General features: G+C 49.2%; 1 protein-coding gene across 1 annotated transcript in view; it reads right to left on the bottom strand.

Annotated features, from left to right (window-relative positions):
* The window catches only part of DSCAML1 (Down syndrome cell adhesion molecule like 1), a 352,668-nt gene that overhangs the window by 15,253 nt on the left and 313,010 nt on the right, over positions 1-24,405 (bottom strand). The window contains 6 exon segments of the mRNA XM_008569631.1: positions 217-370; positions 6,266-6,523; positions 8,731-8,750; positions 15,103-15,249; positions 18,700-18,940; positions 23,780-23,850. Coding sequence (XP_008567853.1) covers positions 217-370; positions 6,266-6,523; positions 8,731-8,750; positions 15,103-15,249; positions 18,700-18,940; positions 23,780-23,850 — 891 coding nt within the window.

A 24,405-nucleotide genomic window follows, 5' to 3' on the forward strand; every position in this document is an offset into this window, starting at 1 on the left:
GGGCAGTGTGCTGGCTGCAGCCTGTTATGAAGCTTTCCTGGAGTCAGGGGGCAGCAGAGGCCCAGGCTTGGTGGACGCAGGAGGGAGGTGAGTGGCCAGCTGCCCACAGCCAGGTCACAGATAGGGTGGAGGGGAGAGAGTCCCTATTGGGGGAGAATCAGAATTCTAGAAAGGAGCTTCTGGAAGTTCCTCTGCCCCCAGTCCCAGGCTTCTCACCCTTGCCGGCAGGCTCTATGGTGACCTTCTCACTGCCGTTGCCCCGGCCAGCAGAGGTGACGGCGGCCACCCACAGCAAGTACTGCTGCCCGCGGTTTAGGTGGGCGATCCGGTAGAAGAGCTGCTCTGGACTCGTCTCATACTCGCTGGGAGCCTGCAGGGCAGAGGTGCAGGGGCACTAAGCAGCAGAGCCAAGGCCCTTGGGCCTCCAGCCTCCGAGTCTTCCTTAGTGCCCTGGGCTCAGAGGAGGGATAGTGAGTCTGGCGGGGGCCAGGATTCTGTCCAGCTCACCCTTTCCAAGTTTCAGAGCAGCGGTGGAGAGAGTCTGTGCTGGGCTTAGCCCCTGGGAACTGATAGGCCTGCTCTGTGGTGTTGCTAGGTCAGCCTCAGTTTACCTCTTTGACTGATCCAGGCTCTGGCAACTGTGGATCCAGGCCAGGCAATGTGTGTGTTTGGGGTGAGGAATGGGGGGAGTCAGGAGAAGGAGAATGGGGGAGGGAGGGTCCCAGGAAAACCCTGAGAAAAAGAGCAACTCTGGGAAGAAGCCAAATTGCTGCGTTTGCCTTATTAGGGTTGTAGACAGGCTCCCCCAGCCTGTCCCTGGCTCAGTCACCTCCCAGCCCTGCTGTCTAATTACCACTCCTTCATTCTGCAGGTGCAAACCCATCTGGGGGAGGGAACTCTGAAAGCTTTACTGGGCAACACTTTATTAATGATTATTAGTGGTATAGATCGCATATATATTTGTAGGTTATGTAAATCTATAAAATTTTTTTAACCAAATGACAATTTTGACAAGTTGCCAACAAAACAATATCAGATCCCAGTGGTTTTACCAGTTGCTTTGATGAAAAGATTATGTTGCCTTGGAAACCAGAGGCTCAGATATTGAAATGAATTTGAGAAGGAGCTTTTGATAAGCGCTAGTTTGCAGACCTCCTGTCAGCCTCTTCCCTGGTACAGGCGGGATGGGGCTGACTTTCATTTTATTTTACTTTTTGGTCAGCCGTTGGGAAGGGAGAGGAGGACAGCACCAGGGTCCCTTTGAAATCAGGGCAGAAGTCCAGGGAGGGGGAGCAGACCCCAGAACAGATGGGGGGCCTCGAGGCCAGAGGGAGCTAATAATTAGATGTCTCTGCAGTCATGGGACCTTGCACACGCACACACATGCACATCAACATATAGACGCATGCACGCATGTGCTGAAGGGCAGAGCACACAGATATGGGTCACAGAGGGACATTCTCTATACCCCAATGGAGGCTGAGGTACCCAATGACTTATAACAGGAGAAAACATCCCTTTTGGTCCGAGGCTGTCTGCCGGGGAGTGTTAGGGAGCAGCATAGGCTTCCCACAATAGACACAGAGCTCCCTAGCAGACTCCTCCTTCTACCTACGTTGTCTGGCCTTGAATCCAGGGGCTCCCTGCTGGGGACAGGTACAGAGCCCTGGTCTTTGGGAAGCCCTTTCAGGCTACATCACTCTGGGAACTGGTGTGTGTATCTGCAGTTGATGTCTGTGCATGAGGTACAGGGTGGTGTAGTGGCTTCATCTGCCTGCTCTTCTCACTAGGCATAGGGCCCATGGTGTTGCCCATGGTTCCTGGGGCCTCTGTTTTCTCTCCTGCAAACTGGGGGAACAGTACAGCTCTGCCTACCCCGTGCTGTGACTGTGAGGCACAGTGAGGCAAGGGGTGTGCAAGTCCTATGTAAACCAGGACACATTCTTCTCTGGGCTCATTTTTGGAGTGTGTGTGTGTGTGTGTGTGTGTGTGTGTGTGTGTGCACTTGCATTTGTGGAGAAAAGTTGAGTGTACTTGCTCGTGTGGGTCAGTGTGTACCTGAGTGTACACTGGTGCCTACAAAGGGCAGGAAAGTTTGGCTTTCCCTTGAAGGTATTAGCATCTTACCCAGATCCCAGGTGCCTTCCTTTTCATCTTGACTAAAACCCCATTAATATCCCGAAATCACTTTCGAAAACACACAGCCATATATATCCCTAAATAAAGTCCAATGGATCAAAGGTTAAAAAAAAAAGGCAAACTATAAAAGAAGAAACTATAGGCAAATACTTATCTAATTATAAAAATAAGACAAAAATTCTAAATGAAAATGATTATAAATTCTAATTTTATAAGAAGAAACACTATGGTACATCAAAAACAGAACCCAAAGGCAAGCAATAAACTGGTAAATACTTGCAACTATGTGATGGAAGATGGCTATTATCCTTAATATGTAAAGAGCATTTACAAATCAATAAGAAAAACAACATGAGCAGCCAAAATAGAAAAATAAACAAAGGACATAAGTTGACAATTACCCAAAGAAGAAAAATATAGCCAATAAACATATAAAAAATCAAGCTAACCAGTAATCAAAGAAAAGTAATTTAAAACAATACTTAAAAAAAATCCAGCTGGCAAAAATGAAAACAAAACAAAATAAAGAACAAACCTGGGATCGGCATAGGTGCAAAGGACAATGTTGGTGGTCCACATACCATAGGTACCTACAATACTGGTGGAAACACAAGTTGGTGCAAACTTTCTGAAGGGCAGTTTGTAAATATGTATGCAGAACCTTAGGAATATTCACATTAGGCTGGCCAGTTAGCTCAGTTGGTTAGAGCAAGGTGTTGTAACACCAAGGTTAAGGGTTCAGATCCCTGTACTGGCCAGCTGCCAAAAAAAAAAGAATATTCACACTCTTTGTGACCCAGGAATTCCTACAGAAATTTATCCTAAGAAAATATTAAAATATGTGCATAAAGACTTTTGTAAAAATGTTCACGAAAGCATTATTTATAGTGGTGAAAATTTGAAAGATACATTAAACATAGAATAATAAGGGACTGGTTAAATAGATTATGTATAAATGGCCATTCACGATCGTGTTTTAGAAGAATATTTGATGGTGTGGCAAAGTGCCTGCATATATTACATGAAAGAAGCAGGTTATATAACACCATGTAAAATTTTATTTTAATTTGTAAGACAACAACAACAAAAACCCCATAACATGCATAGATCAAAGACTGGAAAGTTATATACTAAAACATCACCAGCGTTTATCTTTAAGGAGTAAGAGCACAAATAATTTTTACTTTCCTCTTTCCTCTTTTATATATTTTACAGAATTTTCTATAATAAAATTGCATTATTTTTATAACCAGAGAAAAACAAGTGTATTAAAGTATTTGGTAAAATTTTACCAGGATTCAGTGTAGCTCTGGCTACCCCCAGGGAGCAACTCCCCAAGGGCCAAGGCCATAGGCACCTTCTACTCTGAGGACACCCCCCGTGCCTAGTCATACACTCCCATGCATGTAGAGCACACTCAGTCTCAGGCATTCACCTCCAACTCCACACTCACACCCACGGCTTTGCACCCACCTAGACACGAATGTGCCCTCATCCCTAGCACTTCCCCCAGAACTCTCTCTCGTACATGAGTGTAATGCAGTTGTTTGTAATTTGGAATATATTTGTCACGCATGGTGGTGAGGTCCCCAGGTCCCTCACTAAGCTCAGCCTCCCTCCTCTCCCCTGTCCCCCCATATGGCTGAACTGAAGTTTTGTCACATTGGCAGACCTTGTGTGACCCTGTGTGATGGGAAATCTCCCCAGGAGAGAGGAGGCTCCTGCATGCTCAGGCCATGAAGAGGATGGTGGGAGGCTCCCAGTGTCTCCAGCAATGGGAGGCGGAGGTGGGACCAGGAGCTCTGTTCTGTGGCCAGTCGACTGGCTGCGAGCTCCTGAAGCCTGAGTTAATGAGGAGGCTGGGCTCCTGGACACCAATCCTTCTGAAAGATTTCATTATCAGAGGAGACAGTGACTGCAAAAACCCAAGCTAGAGAATGTCTACCCTCTCCCATCAACTTATAAAAGGAAACTTGCCCAATGTCTAAGGCTATACAATTGCCAGACTGCTACTTCCTCATTCGTCCAACATGTATTCAGTGACCATGATGTTCCAGGCACAGTGTTGCAAAGCCAGTGACCCAGAGATGAAAAGATGCTGCCCCTGTCCTCATGGGGCCTCAGAGACCAGTGCAGGAGACAGATGCGTGGCCATGATCTAACATATTCAGTGTGTGACAGGTGAAGAGCATGCCACAGTAGGAATCGACAGGGCAAAGGTGTGGAGGAGTGGAGAGGCATGGCGGGTGTTCTTAATGGCGAAAAGCTTCGTGTCACGAAAGCCTAGGTTGTGTGTATGTGTGTGTGCACGTGTGTGTGAGGGGTGTGGCAGGGAAAAAGGGGCAGAAGACACAGCTGAAATCATTGACTGGGAAATACCACGTGTCTCTGCAGATGTTGAATAACAACCTTACGCCCATGGAGGGGCTGTGATTGGCACAGGCACCCAACAAGGGCAGGGTGTTCTCACTGACCTCTGCAGACCCTGTGACTCAGTGCCTCCTCTCCTAGGTATGCGCCCAACAGAAATGCGTGCACATGAGCACCAGGAAACACACAAGAGTGTTACAGCCGCACCACATGCACGGCCCAAACTGGAAACTACCCCAAGGCCTTCAATTGACAGATATCAACGCAAAGCACCATGGATAAATAAATTGTAATATATGCGCACACTCAAAAACTACACAGATGTGAGAGTGATGTGTAACCACACACAGCAATGTGGATAGAATTCACAAATCCAAAATAATGTTGAGTAAAAGAAGCCAGACAAAGGGTATGACTCCGTACACGCCAAGTACAAAAAGAGGCAGCACTGATCTGTGTTACTGAAGTCAGGATGGCGGGTACCCTGGTGGGGGGGGGCAGGTAGTGACTGGCAGGGGCACAAGGGGGTCTTCTGGGGTGTTGTGGTGTCTCCCTGGGTGTGTTGTGAAAATCCATGGAGCTGCCCAGTTGCGGGTTGTGCTTTGCTGCATGTGAAGTGGCCATGAGGATGGAGAGGAGGGGACAGAGCCAGTGGGCTTCCCTCTGGTAATAGAACTGTGGCCTCACCGGCAAGGAGGCGGGCCACCCATCACTCGGAGGGTAATTCACAAAGACCACAGGAAAGCAGAGTGTACAGGAGGAGATGATGACACAATTACCGAGCAATTTCAGGGCAGCTTTCCTGGCGGCCGAAAGCTCATCCGCAGATATCGGGCTGATGGCAAGTTGTTGCTGGAGGGAGAAGCCAGCCTCGCTCCTGCCCCTGCTCCCCAGCCCTGCGCACATCTGCCTGACAGTATTCTCTCGCCCTAGCGTGCCACCCTCGGCCCGCCGCTAGACTGGATGCCCCTTGAGGACAGGTGTAGCACAGACATGCTCTAGAGCAGTCACTCAGCAGGACTTTTGTTGGAGTGGCTGGAGATAATGAAGGAAAGAGGCGAGAGGGAGGGATGCATATTATGGGGTGGGGGTGTGTATCCCACGGCACTCACACCATCCTCTCTTTCCTCTCTGTGGGGTGGCTCTGAGCACTCAGCGGAAGGGCTAGGGCTAGCCCCATGCCTGTGTCCAGCCTGCGGGCCAGCCCATCTGCTCCCTGGGTTTGGACAGATGTTGCAGCTTCTCAGTCCTCTCTCTTCACCTGGGCCCAGGCCCCAGCCCACAGAGATGCCTTTGCCTTCTCTCGGCTGTCCCCCATCTTCCCTCCTCCCTTCAGCTGGCTCCAGGCTGCGGTGGTCACTCAGGGCAGAGCTCCAGCAGCACCTCCCAGCCCAGACTGACCATGCTGAAAGGTGATTCATTTCCAGAGGCTATGGACCAGCCAGTCCCCAGTCAATAGTCTGCTAGGAGTTTCCCTGGTCAGCCAGACCAGTGGACTGCCCTGCCTGCTTGGTCATGAGCTACTTGACTCTAAGGAGCCTCTAGGCTTGTGACACTTTTGCAGCCTCTTGAACAGAGGACTGACCCAAGATGGACACAGGGTAAGGCTTTGGTCCCTTTGGGGTGACAGTGCCCATTCTTATCTATGAATCCAGGTAGAAGTGCAGATATAAGCAGTCCTATGAAGCCAGCTGATCTACAAGCTACTTTTTCTTTTCTCCTGTCCCCCTCATCATATGGCTCTGATCTCACTTACCGGTTGGCCAGACCCCGGGCTGGAGCAGAAGATGGTGTACTTGCGGATCACCCCATTGGGCTTGGTTGGGGGGAGCCAAGACACAACCACACTGCTAGGTGATGAAGGGACAGCTTTGATGCCAGCAGGGGGACCTGGAACTGAGAAGGGAGAAGGCCTGGTCACTTTAGAGGAAGGAGGAGCACAGCCTTTGGGAAAGAATGACAGAGTGGGGAGAGTGAGGCAGATCAATCTGGGGAGCTTCCTGGAGGAGGTATCCTTGAACTGTGGTTTAAAGGGACAGCATCCATGGCAATAAGGTGGGAGGAGAAAGGTGATCGTTTTGGGCTTGCAACAGCCTCTGAAATGGGGGCCCCTGGAGTGGACAACTTCAGAACTGTTTGGTCAGAATCAAGGACTTAGGATAGGTCAGAGAGAAACAGAACCCATGAGGAATTCATCTTGATTTCTATTATCTTTATGCCTGTGCCCCAATGCCCATACTAACTATAAGCCCATATTTAGGAAGAAAATTCACACTGGCACTGGTCACCTTGCTTTTTCTGGCCTGTGAGTGCCTTGAGGCTGGGACCACAACCAGTTTCCTGGCATGAGCCCAGGACACTGCCCACGGGGTGCTGGCTAGGCCCTTTCTGGAGGCAAGTCTACCTTAGAACTGACTGGGAAATCCATCCTAAGAGGATCCCGACTCATGTGGACTCTGAACCCTCCCTGTCCCCATCTCTGGGCCTGCCTGGCCTCGCTGGGACCCGAGGGCTCTGCCTGCGAGACTGGAAGCTTCCTGTTCTAAGCCCATACTCCCTATCTTTATCTTTCCATTGAAGGGTTGTGTACTTGTTTTTCCTCCTAAGGTCTTTTATGCTCCTCTAAGGATAGCGACAGTATCATGTTCAATTTATTTTACCTCTCTGAGCCTCAGTTTCCCCATCTATATGACGGAGATAATAACCACATTAAAAGGTTATAGTGAGAATTAGTGCTAATTAAAATAAAGCACCTAGCACAGTGCCTACCACGTAGAAGGCACTCAATAAATTATAATAGTAATTATTTTTGCATTCCTTCTCCCAACTCTTAGCTTGTGACACCTACCTCAACTTTTTATTTTATTTTTTCCTTTTCTAGTAAGTGGTCAACAGTTCTGGGCTAAATAAAATGACTAGATACAGCATCATCATCCATCCAGGGGCCTTAGCCCAAAGGCTGAATCATCCTTGACTCTAGTCTTCCTCCCCGCCACAGCCCTGCCCTTCCACCTCTGCTGGGTGTCTCTGTGGTTGTGGGGTCCAGGGGTCTGTTGATGGCCACTGGGGTAAATGTGCTAATTGTACTGTTCAAATCTTCACTATCTTTGCATATGTCTTTTCTCTATCAGTTATTGAAAGAGGTGAGTTAAAATCTCCCACTATGGGGCCGAGCCCGTGGCGCACTCAGGAGAGTGCGGCGCTGGGAGCGCAGTGATGCTCCCGCTGCGGGTTCAGATCCTATATAGGAATGGCCGGTGCCCTCACTGGCTGAGTGCAGTGTGGGCGACACCACACCAAGGGTTGTGATCCCCTTACCAGTCACGAAAAAGACGAGGAAAAAAAAAATCTCCCACTATGATTACGGATTTGTCTATTTCTCCTAGTAGTTCATTGATTTTTGTTTTTATGTATTTTGAGGTTATGTTATTAGGTGCATACAAATTTTGGGTTTTATTTGCCTAGTAAATTGAGTCTTTTATCACAACAAAGTGTCCATGTTTATCTTTAAAAATAGTTTTTACCTTAAAGTATATTATGTCTGATATCAGTATTCCAGTTTTCTTTTAGACAGTGTAGCTTTCATCTTTTTCTATCCTTTCATGTTGAACCTTTCTATACCCGATGTTTTAGATGTCTCCTATAAATAGCACATATTTGGCTTTGGTTTTTGCTAGCCAGTTTAACAGTATTTATCTTATAATTGGAGAATTTAGTCAATATATATTTACTATAATTACTACTACATTTGGATTTAAATATACTGTCATAATAAATACTTTCTATTTGTCCCACCTATTTTCTTTTTCTTTTTCTTTCTTTTTTCACCTTCTTTTTGAATTGAGTATTTAAAAAGATTCTCTATTTTCTTCCCTCTATTAGCTTGACTATTAAAGTCTTTCACTACTATTAGTAGTTACTTGTTTTTGGTAGGTATATCACAGATTGAAAACTATTTCCCTTACATACTTTAAATATACTATTGCATTGTTTTTTGACTTCCATTGTTTCTGACAAGTTAGCTGGAAATCTTATTGTTGCTCTGTTGAAGTAATCAGTTTTTTTTCCTCTGGTTGTTTTTAAGATTTCTCACTTTTTTTTTCTACAGCTTTATTATGATGTGCAAAGGTGTAGATTTCTTTAATTTGTTATCTGTGAAGTTTGTAGAGCTTCTTGAATTTGTGGCTTGATATTCTTCATCAATTTTAAACATTTTCAGACATTTTGTCTTCTGCCCCATTCTCTTTCTCCTCTTCTTTGGGATTTCTTCTCATTGCATCTTCTGTGTCCTGATTGTCAGAATGTGGTCCATGGATCAGCAGCAGCATCACCTGGGAGCATGTTAGAAATGCAAAATCTCAGGTTCCACCCTAGATCTACTAAATCAGAATCTGAATTTTAACATGATCCCCAAGTGATTTGTATGCATGTTAAAGTTTAAGAATCACTTTTCTATGTCTCTTAACTGCTCTTTTAAATTTTCTATCCATTTGTCTTTCTGTGCTTTATTTGAATGTTTTCTTCTGACCTATTTTCCAATTCACTAGTTATTTTTTCAACTGTGTCTAATATGTTATTAAATCCATATACTGAGCTTTTAATTTCAGGTATTGGTGGTTTTTGTTTCTGGACTTTCCATTTGATAGTTTCCAATTCTCTGAAATTTTCAATCTTGTCAAGCATAGTTATTTTAAGTCCATGTTTGAGAAAACCCAAGTCTGAAACCCTTGTGAGTCTGTCTCTCTTGTCTTTTTTTTTTTTTTTTTCTGCTGGCTTTTTAAAATGTTGTCCAAATATTTTTTTATTGTATGTCACACACAGCATTTGAAAAATTGTTTGTGGAAATAATTTGAGGCATCAGATGATGTTATCTTCCTAAAGAGAGAATTCTTGTTTGCTTCTGACAAGCACCAGCAATCTGGGGATTAGCAACCTGAAGTCGCTTCAATCCAATTTCCAGGACAGAGATGATCTGAAGGTGAGCTGTTTACTTTGGTTCACTTTCATACCTAGAGTGCTGTTCTTCATGGTCTCAATTCAAAGTGAGGGGGGATCCACCAGATAGACTCCTGTACCCCAGAAGGTCCTGATCTCCAATCAATGTCTTTCTAGTGCAACTGACCTTCTTAGCCCCTGTCTCCAGATTCAGCAAATGTCCCCCAGGTGAGAGAGCTGTTCCAAATGCCAGGCTCATCTATGGGGCCTCTGTTTTCCCTTGAACCCTGGCCCACTGATTCTTTACTGTCCTGCCAGCTCTCTGATGCCTTCAAGCAGGCACTTAAAAGAATAGTTTATCCAGATTTCCCAGCTGTCCTCAGCAAGAAAGAGAGTGGGTTTCAGTCACCTAGTCTGCCATTACTGGAGATGGAACTCCTCTGATATGTCTTTTTAAATTTGTCTCTTCCCCTTCATTCTCACTGCTGCTGCCCCAGTACATAACTTCCACATACCTGCCTTGACGGGTTCCAACGGGTTTCTCTGACACTGATCTCCCATCCCCTGCCTGTGATCTGCAGGACTTACCTTCCTAAAACATGGATCTAATCATGCTTCTTCCCAGGTAAAGGCCTTTAAAGTGGTAAAAAAGTCCAACTCAACTTTGCACTTGGAGGCCATGTGGCAAGGGGAGGTGAAGAACAGACAAGAGACTTGGTAGCTCATAAACTTAGTTAGCCAAGTCAGCCAGAAACCAAGCCCAGACTAAGAGATCTGGATTTAGTAAACAAACTAGAATTTATATGTTTGCATTTTGACTTTTTCTTTTGCTTTTCTCTAAATTTCCTGGTTATCTTTTTTCTTTGGAAAATGTGAAATTCTGAGGGTGGGGTGAGTGGATGGGTCATAGTATCTTCAGATTTGGATATTTACCCACGGTCCCAAAGCAGGGCTGGAATTGGAATGCGGACTTGTCTGCTTTCCACACCAACTGAGTAACAACTGTAACAATTTCCACCTACAACTGAGAGAGCCCAGTGGAGCCGGGCGGCTGTGGTAGGCAGGGAGAGTGGTGCCCACCCACTGCTAGTCCTACCACCTCCTCACTTCTGCTTAGGCACCCACACTCCTCCACACTTCAGAGACAGCCGTGTCTATCACCCACACCAGAGGGTGTATCGTGGTTGGGGTAGGCTGGCCATGATCATTCCATTTCCTTTTTGGTAACTAACTTAGCAGGAGGCGTGTGGCCCCCTTCTGGCTAGAGGTAAATGAGGAGAAATCTGTTGAGGGGGTTTTGGGGAAAGGTTTCTTTCTCTCCCAAGGGAGGCATGCCCACAGGAAGAGACTGACTTCTCACTCTGAACTCTGTCTTGTCTGGTGTGAAGCCTGGGGCTGCAGCCATCTCAAAATCCTGGGAGGAGCAGCTGACATGCTGGGATGGCAGAGCAGAAAAATGGGGACCACAGATTCAACCAACCCTGGAGCTGCCCTACTCAGGACTTCTTGTTATGGGTGATAAATGGGCTTATTGCTGAAATTTTCTTTAGGTGGGATTTCTCTTACTCACACCCGAAAGCTTCCTAACAGATACAAGTAGCATGATGGGAGGAATAGAGGAAATGGAGACTAGAAAGCCTGGATTTGCCACCTGTTAGCTGAGTGGCATTCAGGAAGTCACCTTAGCTTTCTGGGTCACAGTTTTCTCACCTGTAAAATGGGAATAATACCTACCTCATGAGGTTGTTAGGCTATGGGGCGGGTGAATCACGCTGTAACAGCACATCACATGCATGCCCGGTTAGGCCTGCTGTTCTGGATGAGACTGCCCCTGACACTAGGTGCTTTCTGGCCTAAGCTTCCCCTTGGAGACACTGATTCCCTCCCCGGAAGCAGTCATTTCATTGCCAGCATCTTGGTAGCCATAAAGCAACTGCCATGTGCTAGTACTTGACATTTGAGGAAGGGTTTTAGAGTTCTCTTGCTTCTTACAAGAACTTGTCGAGGCATCACTCTCCCCATTTTATCCTGGGGAAACTGAGGTTCAGAAAGAGTCAGTGACTTGCCAATAAATAACAGGGGCTGGGGCATGCACTTCTGCCATATTTGCCAGTGCCCTTTCCATGTTGTGAAGCTGAAGGTCAGGGGACTGGGCCTTGGCTTCTGTTGTGTGTGTTCCCATGTGTGGTCTGTAAGCGGCTCTGGGGTGGAGGGCTGAGGGCTCCTTGCGGGGAGGAGTGATGCTCCCAGACCTCCAGGTTCCCTCATGGCGCCTCCCCTTGGTCAGTTAGACAGGTGGAGGTGCTTATGGCTCAGGCTTTGCAAGAATAAGATGGAAGAAGAAGTCTAGGGGTCCTCGTGGTTCACTTCTAGAGGTAGGGAAAGTGCCCATGTGTATGCAGCCCTGAGGCCTCAGATGGGACCAGGCTTTGGGTGCCATCTCTGCTCAATCTTTAAGCAAAAGCAGGTGGCTCTGTCTGGAGCTGTCCCAGGAGGGCTTGATGGGCAGAGGTAGGGAAAGTGCCCATGTGTACGCAGCCCTGAGGCCTCAGATGGGACCAGGCTTTGGGTGCCATCTCAGCTCAATCTTTAAGCAAAAGCAGGTGGCTCTGTCTGGAGCTGTCCCAGGAGGGCTTGATGGGGGGATTAATGACAGGAAAAGTAGGGCAGGCAGGTTGGTAAATATTGAATTGCTCAGAGCTTAAGAGGAAAGCGGGGCTGGTGGAGAGGAAGGGGCTTAGGGAGAGAGAGGAGATTAAGCTGAGCTGGGAGCTGGTCCAGTCCTCAAGGGTTGGGCTGTGCTGGCAACTTCTCCCCCATCACTGCCAGCCTTTTCAACACCTCTAACCTTCCAGCACCTTCTGCCACATTGTATGGGTAGGACCTAGACTCTGGGTCTCCATATCCCTTGAGAAAACTGAGGCTGAGTGGGAAGGAAGCTATAACACCAGTGATGGCTGCCATTTACGTGTCCATTATGTGCTCCCCACTGTTCACATCAACCAGCTCGGAACAACTTAGTGATGGGGTTGGGGCAGGGTAGGGAGGAAAGTGGAGGCCTGGGAGCAGGAGACCATAGCTGTGTGCCGGTCGCACACGGCACCTCCTGGACAGGCGTTCTATACAGCTGGTGCCCCCTGCAGTAGTGCAGCTCTGGGCCTCCACCGGAAATCTGGTCTTTCTTCCCTCCCGTTCCTTCCTGGGTTGACTCAGCTCCCAGATCCCCCCACCCCCGCTCTTAATTTGTCACTCTATCCTTTAGTTTGGCCCTATCTCTGGTTTTCCTCCACTTCTGACCTGTGAGGAAGGGCTATGAAATCCTAGTTCCAAAGGAAGGCCATCCCATTCCTCTCCTTGAGGGTCCAGGGCCTGGACTGTGCCGGAGCCTCTGTGGGGTGACCACCAAATCCCTAGGCCAGGATGGGCTGGGTGATGCTCCTGCTCTCCCAACCCCAATATCTGTATCTGGAGAAAGGCAGGCTGAACCTCGCAGAGGAGCAGATGGCCCAAAAGGATGCCCTTGGGGCAGGGCTGGGAGGAGAGGGTTTACTGGTTTCTGACTCAGTGCTGCAGAGGGCCGGTGTGTGTGTGGGTGTGGGTGGGGACAGGAAGGGTTGCAGTTGCTTTTACGTCTGTGCATGCATCCTAGAGCATTTCACCACAACCTATGAGAAGCTGTGTTCTCCCCACAGCAGGACCCCAGAGTCCTCCAAGCCACCCTACCCATGGGAAGGCCAGGGTCGTGGAAGGAGGAAAAGAGACAGGCTCCTAAGCCTCCCACTGCAACTACTGGGCTTGCAGAACAATAGGCCCAGATACTGGCCGAGGACAGGCCTTGTGGAGATAAGCACCTGCAAACCCACCCCAGCACCTTGCTGATCATGGGAAGGCCAGGGTCGTGGAAGGAGGAAAAGAGACAGGCTCCTAAGCCTCCCACTGCAACTACTGGGCTTGCAGAACAATAGGCCCAGACACTGGCCGAGGACAGGCCTTGTGGAGATAAGCACCTGCAAACCCACCCCAGCACCTTGCTGATGACCTGGTGCAGACAAACGGCCCATGGCAGAGGGCTGTCCCGGTAGGGGGTAGCAGTCTGCCAGGGTCTGGAGGGTCAGAACGCCATGCCCAGCACAAGAGTACTCCAGGTTGGTGAGGGGGAATCTCAGAGGGCTGAGCAGCAGGGCTTTCCTTTCCCAGAGGATCAGAAACCAGGGTAGACCCTTCCAGGACGGGAGCCAGAGAAAGACTCAGGAAGAGGGCAGTGTGGCTAACAGTCCACGTGCTCTCTGGGATTAGTGAAGCCAATGCCTTCCGAGCTGGGGAAGCCCACAGGCTTAGAAAGGAGGGAGCAAGTTCTGGAAAACGAGAAGCCACCTCTTAGCTGGCTCAGCACCAACATGGGTATAGTGAGGTTACATCTTGAGCAGCGTGGCTGGCATCTCACAGCAAATGAACTTGGGAGAGCTTCAGAGACCAACCCCCTGAGCTAGAGGCCTCTGTGCTTTTGTAGTAGACAGTGAAGGTGGTGGGGAGAGGCACTGCCTCCTGGTGATGTGTCTGGGCAGAGCAGAATGTGGTGGGGAAGGCACAGCTGGCAGCAGCTCTGGACAGACGACTGTGAGCTAAATTCCCAGGTCCTTCTGGAAAGAGGAGGGGGGCGCAGGGGCTGGGAGGCAAAGCCACTGTAGCCCTGTGTGGTCGGTCGGCTGAGACAGATGTGTGAGGCCTTCAGGAGGACACGTCCAGAGTCTGGAATGCTGGGCCTCTGGCTTACATGGACCACTAGCCCCCTGGTCACTTGGAGGTCTTAGTGTGCACCAGTGGGCAGGAGCTTGGTGTGTTGGTGGGGGCTACACAAACCTGTTTGCACCAGTGCATCCAGGGGAAGGAAGACTCCCAAAATGCTGGGCCACTGTACTGGCTTCTCTCCCTTTGCCATTCCTACCCCAGCTCCACTGTGAGCTCTTCCCTGCCCTCTCCGGGCCCCGGGCAGCCCATCTGCACAGAACACACACTTTGCTGTGTGCCTGGCTCCAGCTGGGTCTGGCCGGGAGTCGGGGTGGGGATCTCCCGGGTTCTGGTAACCCCATTTCCTCTCTTGCCCCTTCAGGCTTACATGGTGTTGGCTCCCTAGGGTGCTAGTCTCAGGTGCCCAACCTCCCTCTCCACTTCTCTGAAGGATCCCCTGCAGTAAGCCCTTCATTTGCCCCATTTGATTATGCCAACTGTTCCCCATGGAGACCCTGACTGATGCAGCCATAAAGGCTTAATATCAACAGCTTACAGTAGAAAAGCAAATATGCCCCAAATCGTGCCCCAAATAATTCCCAAACATACTCGTTTGCGAGTTGCTAGGTGTCTCCTGCCCACCCCTCACCAGAGAGGTGGCCATGTGTACCTGCCCTTGTCCCTGGCTCTGGCCCCAGGCTGACGTGGACATGTGCTCATGGATCTGAGCCCCTCCCTCACTCTCCCTTGGCCCTTATGACAGTTACCCCCTGTGGCCCCCACACATGGAGAAGAGGGGCTGCACTTTCCACTTGCTGTGCCGCTGGAAGATGCTCAGCTCCAACTGAACCTGGAAACTGACCCCCACTGACCTTGTGCCTATCACCCTGACCCACCCTGAGACCCAGCCACCAGTCCCAGCAGACTCACCCCCATCAACGTAGAGTGACCAGAAGATGACCCTATAGCCTTTGAGGACACCATTGAGGGTGCTGCGCGGGGGCTCCGACCAGGAGATGACGGCCACGTCAGATGTGATGGACAGGGCCCGGACGTTCTCGGGGGGCTGGCTGGGCACTGCATAGGGTGGGGGGAGAACAAAGGGTCCTCTCAGTCCCTGTGAGTGACAATACAACACACGTGTCCCAGGCTGAGCCCTGTTGCCCAACCAGAGCAATGTGCAGTTAGACAAGCGAGGGGACCTCTGACGAGTAAGTCCTGAGAGCCAGGGCTGGGAGGCCACCTAGGTCTCTTTTCTGGAGACTGGGGTGGACAGAGATCTTCACGGACTTGGCCCTTGCTCTCTGGGTAGCACGTTCCCAGTTCTGCTTTAATCCTGGGAGGAAGGTGATGGAGTCTGAGCACGAGCCCCTGCGAATCTGCCTGTGGGCCACCACGGCCGAGGGGAGTCCACCTCTGCTGAACATGACAGAACAGGGAAGACCACCAAGTTGGCCTGGGGGGATCTATAATTTTTTATCCTATTTGATGGCTGCCAGCCCCTCAGTGTCATCTGACTGGGGTGTCCGAGCCAAGGCCTGGCTCCAGGGCTCTTGTGTCCTTGTGCCAAGCTGAAGGGAAGGCAAAGAAGGGGAGAGGATCTCAACTAAGCCTGGTGCAGGGGAGAAGGGTTCCCATAGAGACCTCAGGACTTCTGGGACCATTACACCTTTGTCCCCGCACACGAACATACCCAAATGTTTGAGATGAGGGGAAAACACTCTCTGAGACCAACTGAAGTGGACCACCCCGCCTGGAGCCCATTCCCTCTGAGGGCTTCCTTTGATTTAACCTCAGTCCCATCAGCCTGGGTTGGCCTGTGTGCAGCTGCCCTCTCTAAGATGACAGACGGGGGGAATACCAGACCCCAGGATCCACCTTGGCTAGGGACAGTTTTGGTGGCACTTCCTGCTGGCTTCCAAGAAGCCAGGGACAAAGGGAAAGCCTGAGTCTGCTTCACTCTGAGTGGGAGAGAGGAGGCACAGGCTGGATGAAAGGTAATTAGATCCCATTGCCCCACAAGAGGCAACTCTAATTTTTATGAGCATTTAAATGATAATACATCATCCTAACGATCCTCTTTGAGAATGATTATTGTTTCATATTACTTAGGTGTAAAAATATAAGCACCATGTAATTAGGGACCCAGTGTAATAAACTAATACAGATCGCCCGTTCGAACAAAATGAAGGTAATATAATTATGGAAAAGACACTATCGCTAAAGCAGGGGCCCTTGAATACCCCAGGAGGAGTGCTAATATTGCCAGGAAACGATCAGGATCTGACAGGCTAACGAGGGCCTTAATTAAGTATGAAAAACTGCTGAGCAAATGCTGCTGGAAACTTTCTTCCCCTCTCCTTTGTTTTGAAAATGACTCCACAGCCCATGCTGATCTCTCCCTGGTGGAAGCCCCAGGGGTCCCCACAAGGCAAGGGATGTGGTGTCCTGACAGAGACTGTGTCCTGGCACAGCCCTGGGTGGATGGGAGCTTAGCGTTAGGCTGCGTGGGCTGGTCTGGACTCGAGACAGCTGCTCCCCTAGACATTCCTTCCCAGAGCATCCTGCACCCACGTCACTTGTTCCTGCACCCACGTCACTTGTGTCTGCACCCAGCCTTGCTCCCAAGCAGAAGGGGACCAACAGGCGTGGGCTGGTCTGGACTCGAGACAGCTGCTCCCCTAGACATTCCTTCCCAGAGCATCCTGCACCCACGTCACTTGTGTCTGCACCCACGTCACTTGTGTCTGCACCCAGCCTTGCTCCCAAGCAGAAGGGGACCAACAGGGTGGAGCAGAAAGAATGTGGGATTCAGGGCCAGGATTGTGATCCAGGCTCTGCTATTCACTAGATAGGTGATTCTGGACAGGTTCCTTAACCCCGGCACGCCCTGGCTTCCCTTTACGGATAACGACATGGCTGCTGTGTTGCGGTTCTCAAAGTTCTCCCCAGACCGGCAGCATCAGCATCACCTGGAAACTTATTCAGAATAAAAGCTCCTGGCCCCGACTTCAGACCCGCTGAAGCAGCAGCTTTGGGGTTAGGGCCCAGCGATCTGTGTTTACAGACCTCCAGGGGATTCTGATGTGCCCTCGGGTCTGAGAAACCCTGTGTTAGGGTTCTGCTTGGATTAGTACTACAGCTACTTCTTCCTCAACCCAGCCAGGCCTGTGGCCAGCATCTTGGGGGGGGGCAGGAGGGACAGTGAGGGTCGTGGGCTGGGGGGCTGGCTGGGGGGCTGGCTGCAGTGCAGCTCCCTCCCCCGGGTTTCTCGGTACCTCTCTGCTCTCTACATGCTGTTCCCCTTTCTTGTGTCTTCTCTTTTTCTCAGGTGCCTGTGCTCTGGGGCTACTAAAGTTTGCCTTATCAAAGCCCAGATTGTGCTCCCGTGGCAATAAATTAGAATCTCTGGGGATGGAGCCTGGGCATCCGCATTTTGAAAGCTCTCCAGATAATTCCAGGTTGTAGCTGATGTTACGAACCGCTGGTATGAGTTAATTTACCCTCAGGTGTTTCTGACCCAATGCGTCCTCTCTCCAAGGGTGCTGCAAGGACGACGTAGGGAGAGGGCAATGCTTAACCCAGAGGAACGGCTCTCTAATGGTGGAACGCCTGGTATCCTCATGGGCTGTGTGGCGATGGCTTTATGCGCTCCAGGCAGTTGGTCTCCCCCCTCTGTTGGGGGTGGAGTGGGCAGGCTCAGACTCAGCAACAGCTTTTAATCTCAGACCCTAGTTTTGGGTTGAGGCATCAAGAAAAAAGACAAAGAATACTCTGCTTCTTTGTTCTGCTCCTTGGGGGGCTGTGACCAGCACCAAGGGCCATCTCCTCTCTCAACCTGGTGCAGGCTCAGGTACCAGCTGGTGTCTTCTCTGTGCTTGGAGCGCAGGCCCATTCCTGCTTCTCCTAACCCTCGCCCACGGAGAGACTGGGCTCCTTAATTTACTAATCAGAGTGTGGATTCCCCTCAAATCATCATGAACTGTTTTAAAAATTGGGCTCTAAATCCTACCACAGGGGTGTGGGGATTTCTTAACTCCACAGTTACATTTCAGGTCCTTAAAACAGATGAGGGATCGGTTCCAGCTTAGAAATGCCCTTCTTCCAGGAAGCTGTAAAGGAGGAGAAACAGGACCCAGGGTGTAGAGGAAAGAGCCTGGGTAGAGAGATGGGCTGGGGTGCCAGGAAGGAGGAAGAAAAGGCAGAAAGAGAAGCGTGGATGGAGAGATGGGGACATACACGTGCGCAGACAGGCCAGCAGCCGGCAGACAGACCGAGCGCAGAGCCTCCGCAGGTGGATGGACGGAGCTGGCCGAGTGGCCTGGGAGGCCCCGGGTGCTGAGCGGGGCGAGCACCTCCTGGGGAGCCAATGGGCAAGAGGATGTGGAGCGGGTCCAGGGAGGCTCACGGACCACAGGACTGAGCTGGGGCCCGGGAGTGGGCAGAAGGACCCACACGTCCGCCCTGGCAGCCCTGGCTCTGCCCACGCCTGAGGGCTCCACCCCTTCCCACCGCTGGTGGCCTCACCGTCCTCCAGGGTGGTGGCATTGATCTCGCTGGAGGAGGGCCCCGTGCCAGCCCGGTTGAAGGCCTGCACCACCACCCCATACTGGGCGAACTTCTTGAGGTTGTCCAGAGTGTAGACCTCACTGTCCCCGGTGGCCTTCATCTCCACGATGCTGTACTGCCCATTGCTGCCAGGGCTGTTCTCCCTGTAGCCGATCTGATAGCCACGGATGACACCGTTCTGCAGGTCCTTCTTGGGTGCCTGCGAGCATGGGAGAGAGGGACAGGGACAGAGACACAGTGACATTCTGAGATGATGCTCTTAAAACCAAAACCAAAGTCAGATCCTGTCTCCTCACAGCTCTCAATCCTGCAAAGACTCCCGTCTCAGGGTGACAGCCAAAGTCCTTACAATGGCTACATGGCCTTACGTGATCTGATACCCATCACCTCTCAGACCCGGCTCCTCTCCCTCGCTTCCCAGGCCCCACCACGCTGGCCTCTTGCTGTTTGTGCCAGGCATAGGGATGCTGCGTCCTTGCACAGCCACATGGCTGACAGCCACACCTGTGTCATGTCCTTGCTGAAACGCCCTCTTCTCAATGACACTTTCCTTACTCCCTGCCTCTGTCCAGCACGCCTGCTTTTTCTTCTCCTTAATTTCCCTCTACAGCATTTAGCATCAGCTGACATTTTACTCCTGCATTTGACCACCTGCCCTGTTAGAACGTAAGCGCCATGAAGATGAGGAGTATGTGTTTTGTTTACTGTTGTGCTCTCAGTGTCTAAATGGTGCCTGGCATATACTAGGCCCTCAATACATATTTACTGAATGAATGAACAGGGATATCATTTGGTGATGGTGAGGGAGGTGAACAATTAGTCTGAATAAAAAGAAAGAGTCCCAAGGTACCACTTCATACCCATTAAAATGGCTATTATTTTATTATTATTATTATTATTATTATTTTTTTTTTTAAGATGACCGGTAAGGGGATCCTAACCCTTGACTTGGTGTTGTCAGCACCACGCTCAGGCAGTGAGCGAACCGGCCATCCCTATATGGGATCCGAACCTGTGGCCTTGGTGTTATCAGCACCGCACTCTCCCGAGTGAGCCATGGGCCGGTCCCTTAAAATGGCTATTATTAAAAAAAAAAAAAAAGGAAAATAAGTGTTGGTGAGGATGTGGAGGAATTGGAACCCTCGTGTACTGCTGGTAGGAATGTGAAATGGTGCAGCCACTGTGGAAAACAGATTGGAGTTTCCTCAAAAAGTGCAACACAGAATTACCATGTGATCCAGCAATTCCACTCCTAAGTATATACCCCAAAGCTTGGAAAGCAGGGATTCAAACAGATACTTGTACACCCATGTTCACAGCAGCATTATTCATGGTAGCCAAAAGGTGCATGAATGAACAGGTATATCATTTGGCATCAGATGAATAGATAAACAAAATGTGGAATATCCACACGATGGGATATTATTTAGCCATGAAAGGAATAAAATTGACACATGCTACACGTGGGTGAAGCTTGAAGACATTACGCTAAGTGAAATAAACCAGTCACAGAAGGACAAGTATTGTATGATTCTACTAAAGAGGTACCTAGAACAGGCAAATTCACAGAGACAGAAAGTAGAGCAGAGATGTTAAGGGGCCGGGAGGAAGGGATGTGCAGGAATTAATGTTTAATGGGTACAGAATTTCAGACTGGGATAATGAAAAGTTCTGGAAGTGGCTAGTGGTGATGGTTGCACAATGCTGTGTGGGTTTTTTTTTTTGTACAACATTGTGAATGTGTTTACTGCCACTGAACTGCACATAGACATGGTTAAGGTGGCAAATTTTATGTTACATGTATTTTGCTACAACTAAAAAAAAAAGGGAGTCCTTGACTTTCACCCAGACACCACGGCCAGGGGCTGGGGTGTGATGGGGGCTGAGGCCTGAAGCCAGCCCCTAGATGGGGGGCAGAGAGGGCAAGGACATGGGGGTCTGAAGAAGGCTGGCGGTAATGAAGGACTGATTCCAGTTGGGCAGACAGATGGAGAAAATTACGCTGGCATCACTCTGGAGCTGGAAAACATACTCTTACCCCAGGCTCGAACCCTGATACTCACCCTGCCAGACATGCACACACGGATGTCCTGAGAGAGAGAACATCAACCCAGAAACACCGACACATGACATTCTCACACAAGACCACATGTAGTCACATAATCCCGACATGCCTGCTCACATCCACAACCAGGAACACACACATCCAGATCCATCAAAACAAACACCCTAATTCACACCCCTACCTATGGCCAGGTACGCTTAGACCCACAAATAGAAGCAGGCTCCTTAACGACTTGGGCCTGCCCATCTACAAATTGAGACAGAACATTCATGGCAGTGCATATAAAAACAGCTTGAATCCGAGGCTTAAAGACAATGAAGTTAATTTAAAAGCCCACCTTTTATTGTACTAAAAAATAGTGAGATAAAAAACAATTAAGTTAGTAAAACAGTCCCAGTTTTTCTTAATTCAATGAATGTTTTTAAATGAACTGCATTTTTAAGCTCACTGTTAACTCAATAAAATGAAGTTTTTAATTTAACATAATTGTTTTGAACTCACTAAGTAGGTATGTGTGTGTTTAATTGACATGACTTTTTGTTACTGCCTGAATAGTGTTTCTCTCTGCACTTGGGCAGTCCTGCTTGCTCGTCTAAGTGGGCAGATTTCTGCATTTGGGTCTCGTATCTGCACACGTATGCCTACACATACGCACACACATAGACATCTGTTACGGATGTAAACATATCTTCAAGAGCCTGTTGCCCTTGTTTTCATACTGACATACACTTATATTACATGTACACATATCCGTACTGACACACTTTGATATGAACATTATTATACAGTGACACACAAGCTACAAACTCAGAGCTATCTATATCGTGATCTACACCTGTACACGTAACCACAACACATGTCAAGGCCTTGCACAGGTATCCAGGCACACCCTGCCACATTCATATATATATTCACATATTTATACAAATCTTGACAGATCCTTTCTCCCTCCTTCCTCTCTCTCTTTTCTGTTTCCTCCTTTGTCTCCCCCTTTCTCCTCCCCTATTTCCCTCCCACCCCCCAAAACAGACACACTCAGGATTTAAATCAATCTTAACAATATTTCTCTGAAGTATTAAGAAATCAATAGGCCTGATTGCAAATTTATGTCATAAAGCAGGGGCGATACATCTCGCAGAAAGAGTCTTAAAATGAAGTGACTTATCTTTCAAGTGAATCTTTATTTTTCATTAATCTGTTACTCGGTGTTAAAAAAAAAATCCCCTGAGAACTCAGCCCAAAATTTATTGACCAGCTGCTTCATTCTGAAGTTCTAACTTTCTAATCAATTTTATTTTTCATTATGAGACTTTGGAGAAATAAATCTGATTGTAAATTTTTATCGACCTCCAGGTCAGAGCTTTGTAGCCAAATATTTTAGTATTTTACATACTTATTCATTCCCTGCTCTCCCAGGTCCTTGGAGGATTCCTTGAAAATGGGTCCAGATCTTGGACACAGACAAGACTTCAGCACTGGACTCCGGGCTTTACCCCTTGTTTCTGAGGAAAGCCCTGGAACTCTGACCTGAATCTGGAGGGGAACTATGGCTCCAGGTGTTTACTAGGTGGGCTGTCCCCCAGGAAGAACCAACTGCCCAGCCCCTGGCTCACTTTCCTCCTGGTCATTTCTCTAGGGAGGGGAGGAACCAGGCAGCAGCTGCTGTGTATGTACATGCACACGTGGGCATGCACACATGTAGTCTTCTTGGGGAAAATATCAGTAGGCCCTTCTGAATCTTCCCCATTGTCAAGTCTACCTTTATTTTTTATTTATTTATTTTTTTCCCGACCGGTAAGGGGATCATAACCCTTGGCTTGGTGTAGTTTACACCATGCTCAGCCAGTGAGTGCACCGGCCATCGCTATATGGGATCCGAACCCGCGGCCTCGGCGCTATCAGCACCGCACTCTCCTGAGTGAGCCACGGGGCCGGCCCAGGTCTACCTTTTTAAAGAGCCCAGCAAGAGGACTAAAGCACCTGGGCCTTTCCTATCGGGAGTTAGAATCAGAGAATGACTTAAATGACAGATCTCTGATGAAGATGAGGCAATCCCCTGGCTCCTCTGCTGAGATGGGAAACCTCCAAGAATAATGTGGGCAGCCCTAAGGAAGTGCTGTTCCAGAACTCCACGCAGTGGGCTGTGGTGGGAAGCTGGGCTAGGGCTCCAGACTATGAGTGGTGAAGTCCTACACCCGTCTCAGGCAAGTCACCTCATGTCTCTGCACCCGTGGCCTCCTCTGAGAGATGGGGATAAAATACCTCCTCTGGCCACCCCACAGGCAAGGGGAGAGGGTCAGATAAGTCAGTGCAAGAGAAAGCACCGGAGACTGGAGACTGCAGTGTAACCAGATGCCACTGGACCGTCAGCACTCCTGTGCCCACAGAGGGAGAGGGCGGTAGGGCTGGAACTACCCAGGAAAGCATCTCTCGGTCCTGCTCAAGGTCAGCTTTCCCTGGCCAGCTGTGGAATATCCTCTAAGATTTTCCATGACAGCTAATGCAGCCACCCCCTAGATCTTGTAGATCTCTGTCCCCTAGAAATGGCTGCAACACATACTGGTCTCTTTTCTCTGCAGCTCCTGCACCCTCAGAGGCAAGGAGGGCAGTTATTTTCATCCTAACGTTATAGAGGAGGAACTTTGCACAAAGTGAAATCCAATTCCCACCCTGTTACAACCCATAGGGTTTGGAGGACGGGCCAGGGTGGTGGAAGCATCGTCCTCCCTTGTTGGCTCTGCCATGTGCTCCATCCCACCTCAGGCACAGCCCTCCGTTGGACAGCAAGGGTGCAAAGGGCAGGGGGAACTGCCCCTTACCCTCCTCTCCTTCCAGCCCTCAAAGCTCGGTGGGTTTTATGAGAAAACACGCATGGGTGTTGTCAGAAACCAGAGAAAAGTCTCCTGGGGGCTTCACTCCTGGAGGGAGGAGGCCAGAAAGCATTTCAAGGGAGATGCTTTCAACCTCACTTACCTTCCAGGTCACTTGGATGCTCTGTGAGGTCACTGGCTGCAAGGTGACATCCATGGGGGGCCCGTCAGGAGCTGGGTTGGGGGAAGAAGCAATATTGTGAGTCAAATCTTGGAAGAGGAAAGAGACCTGTATCCTCACGCCCATCCCCCTGAGCTGGAGGCCTGCTGGGGAGAAAGGAAACGCTCGCACACTGACAGCAGAGAGCCTTTGTGTGAATTCCCCCGAAATGATCATAGGGTTTCAATTTCCTGTTCACGTTCCACAATTTGCTGAAAATATAGCAAACAGTGACACTAAGATACTACTCTACATCCAGCGGGATGGCAACATTTTTAAGAAGTTTGATAGTATGAAGTGTACGCAAGGATGTGTAGTGGCAGGAGCTCTCATTCACTGACCGTGGGAGAGAAAATTGGTACAACACTTTGGAAGACATTCTGGCATTTTTTTTTTGTTGTTGTTAAAGGTAGAAGTATCTGTCTGCTGACTCTGTAATTCTACAACTTCTTATATCCCCTAGAGAAAGTCATGATCCTATGCACTAGCATCCAAATGCAAGAATGCTCATAGCGTTATTATTATTATTATTTTTTGTCTTTTGTCTTTTTCCGTGTCCGGCAACGGAT

Source organism: Galeopterus variegatus, unplaced genomic scaffold (genome assembly GCF_000696425.1).
Source record: "Galeopterus variegatus unplaced genomic scaffold, G_variegatus-3.0.2 Scaffold521, whole genome shotgun sequence".
NCBI lineage: Eukaryota > Metazoa > Chordata > Mammalia > Dermoptera > Cynocephalidae > Galeopterus > Galeopterus variegatus.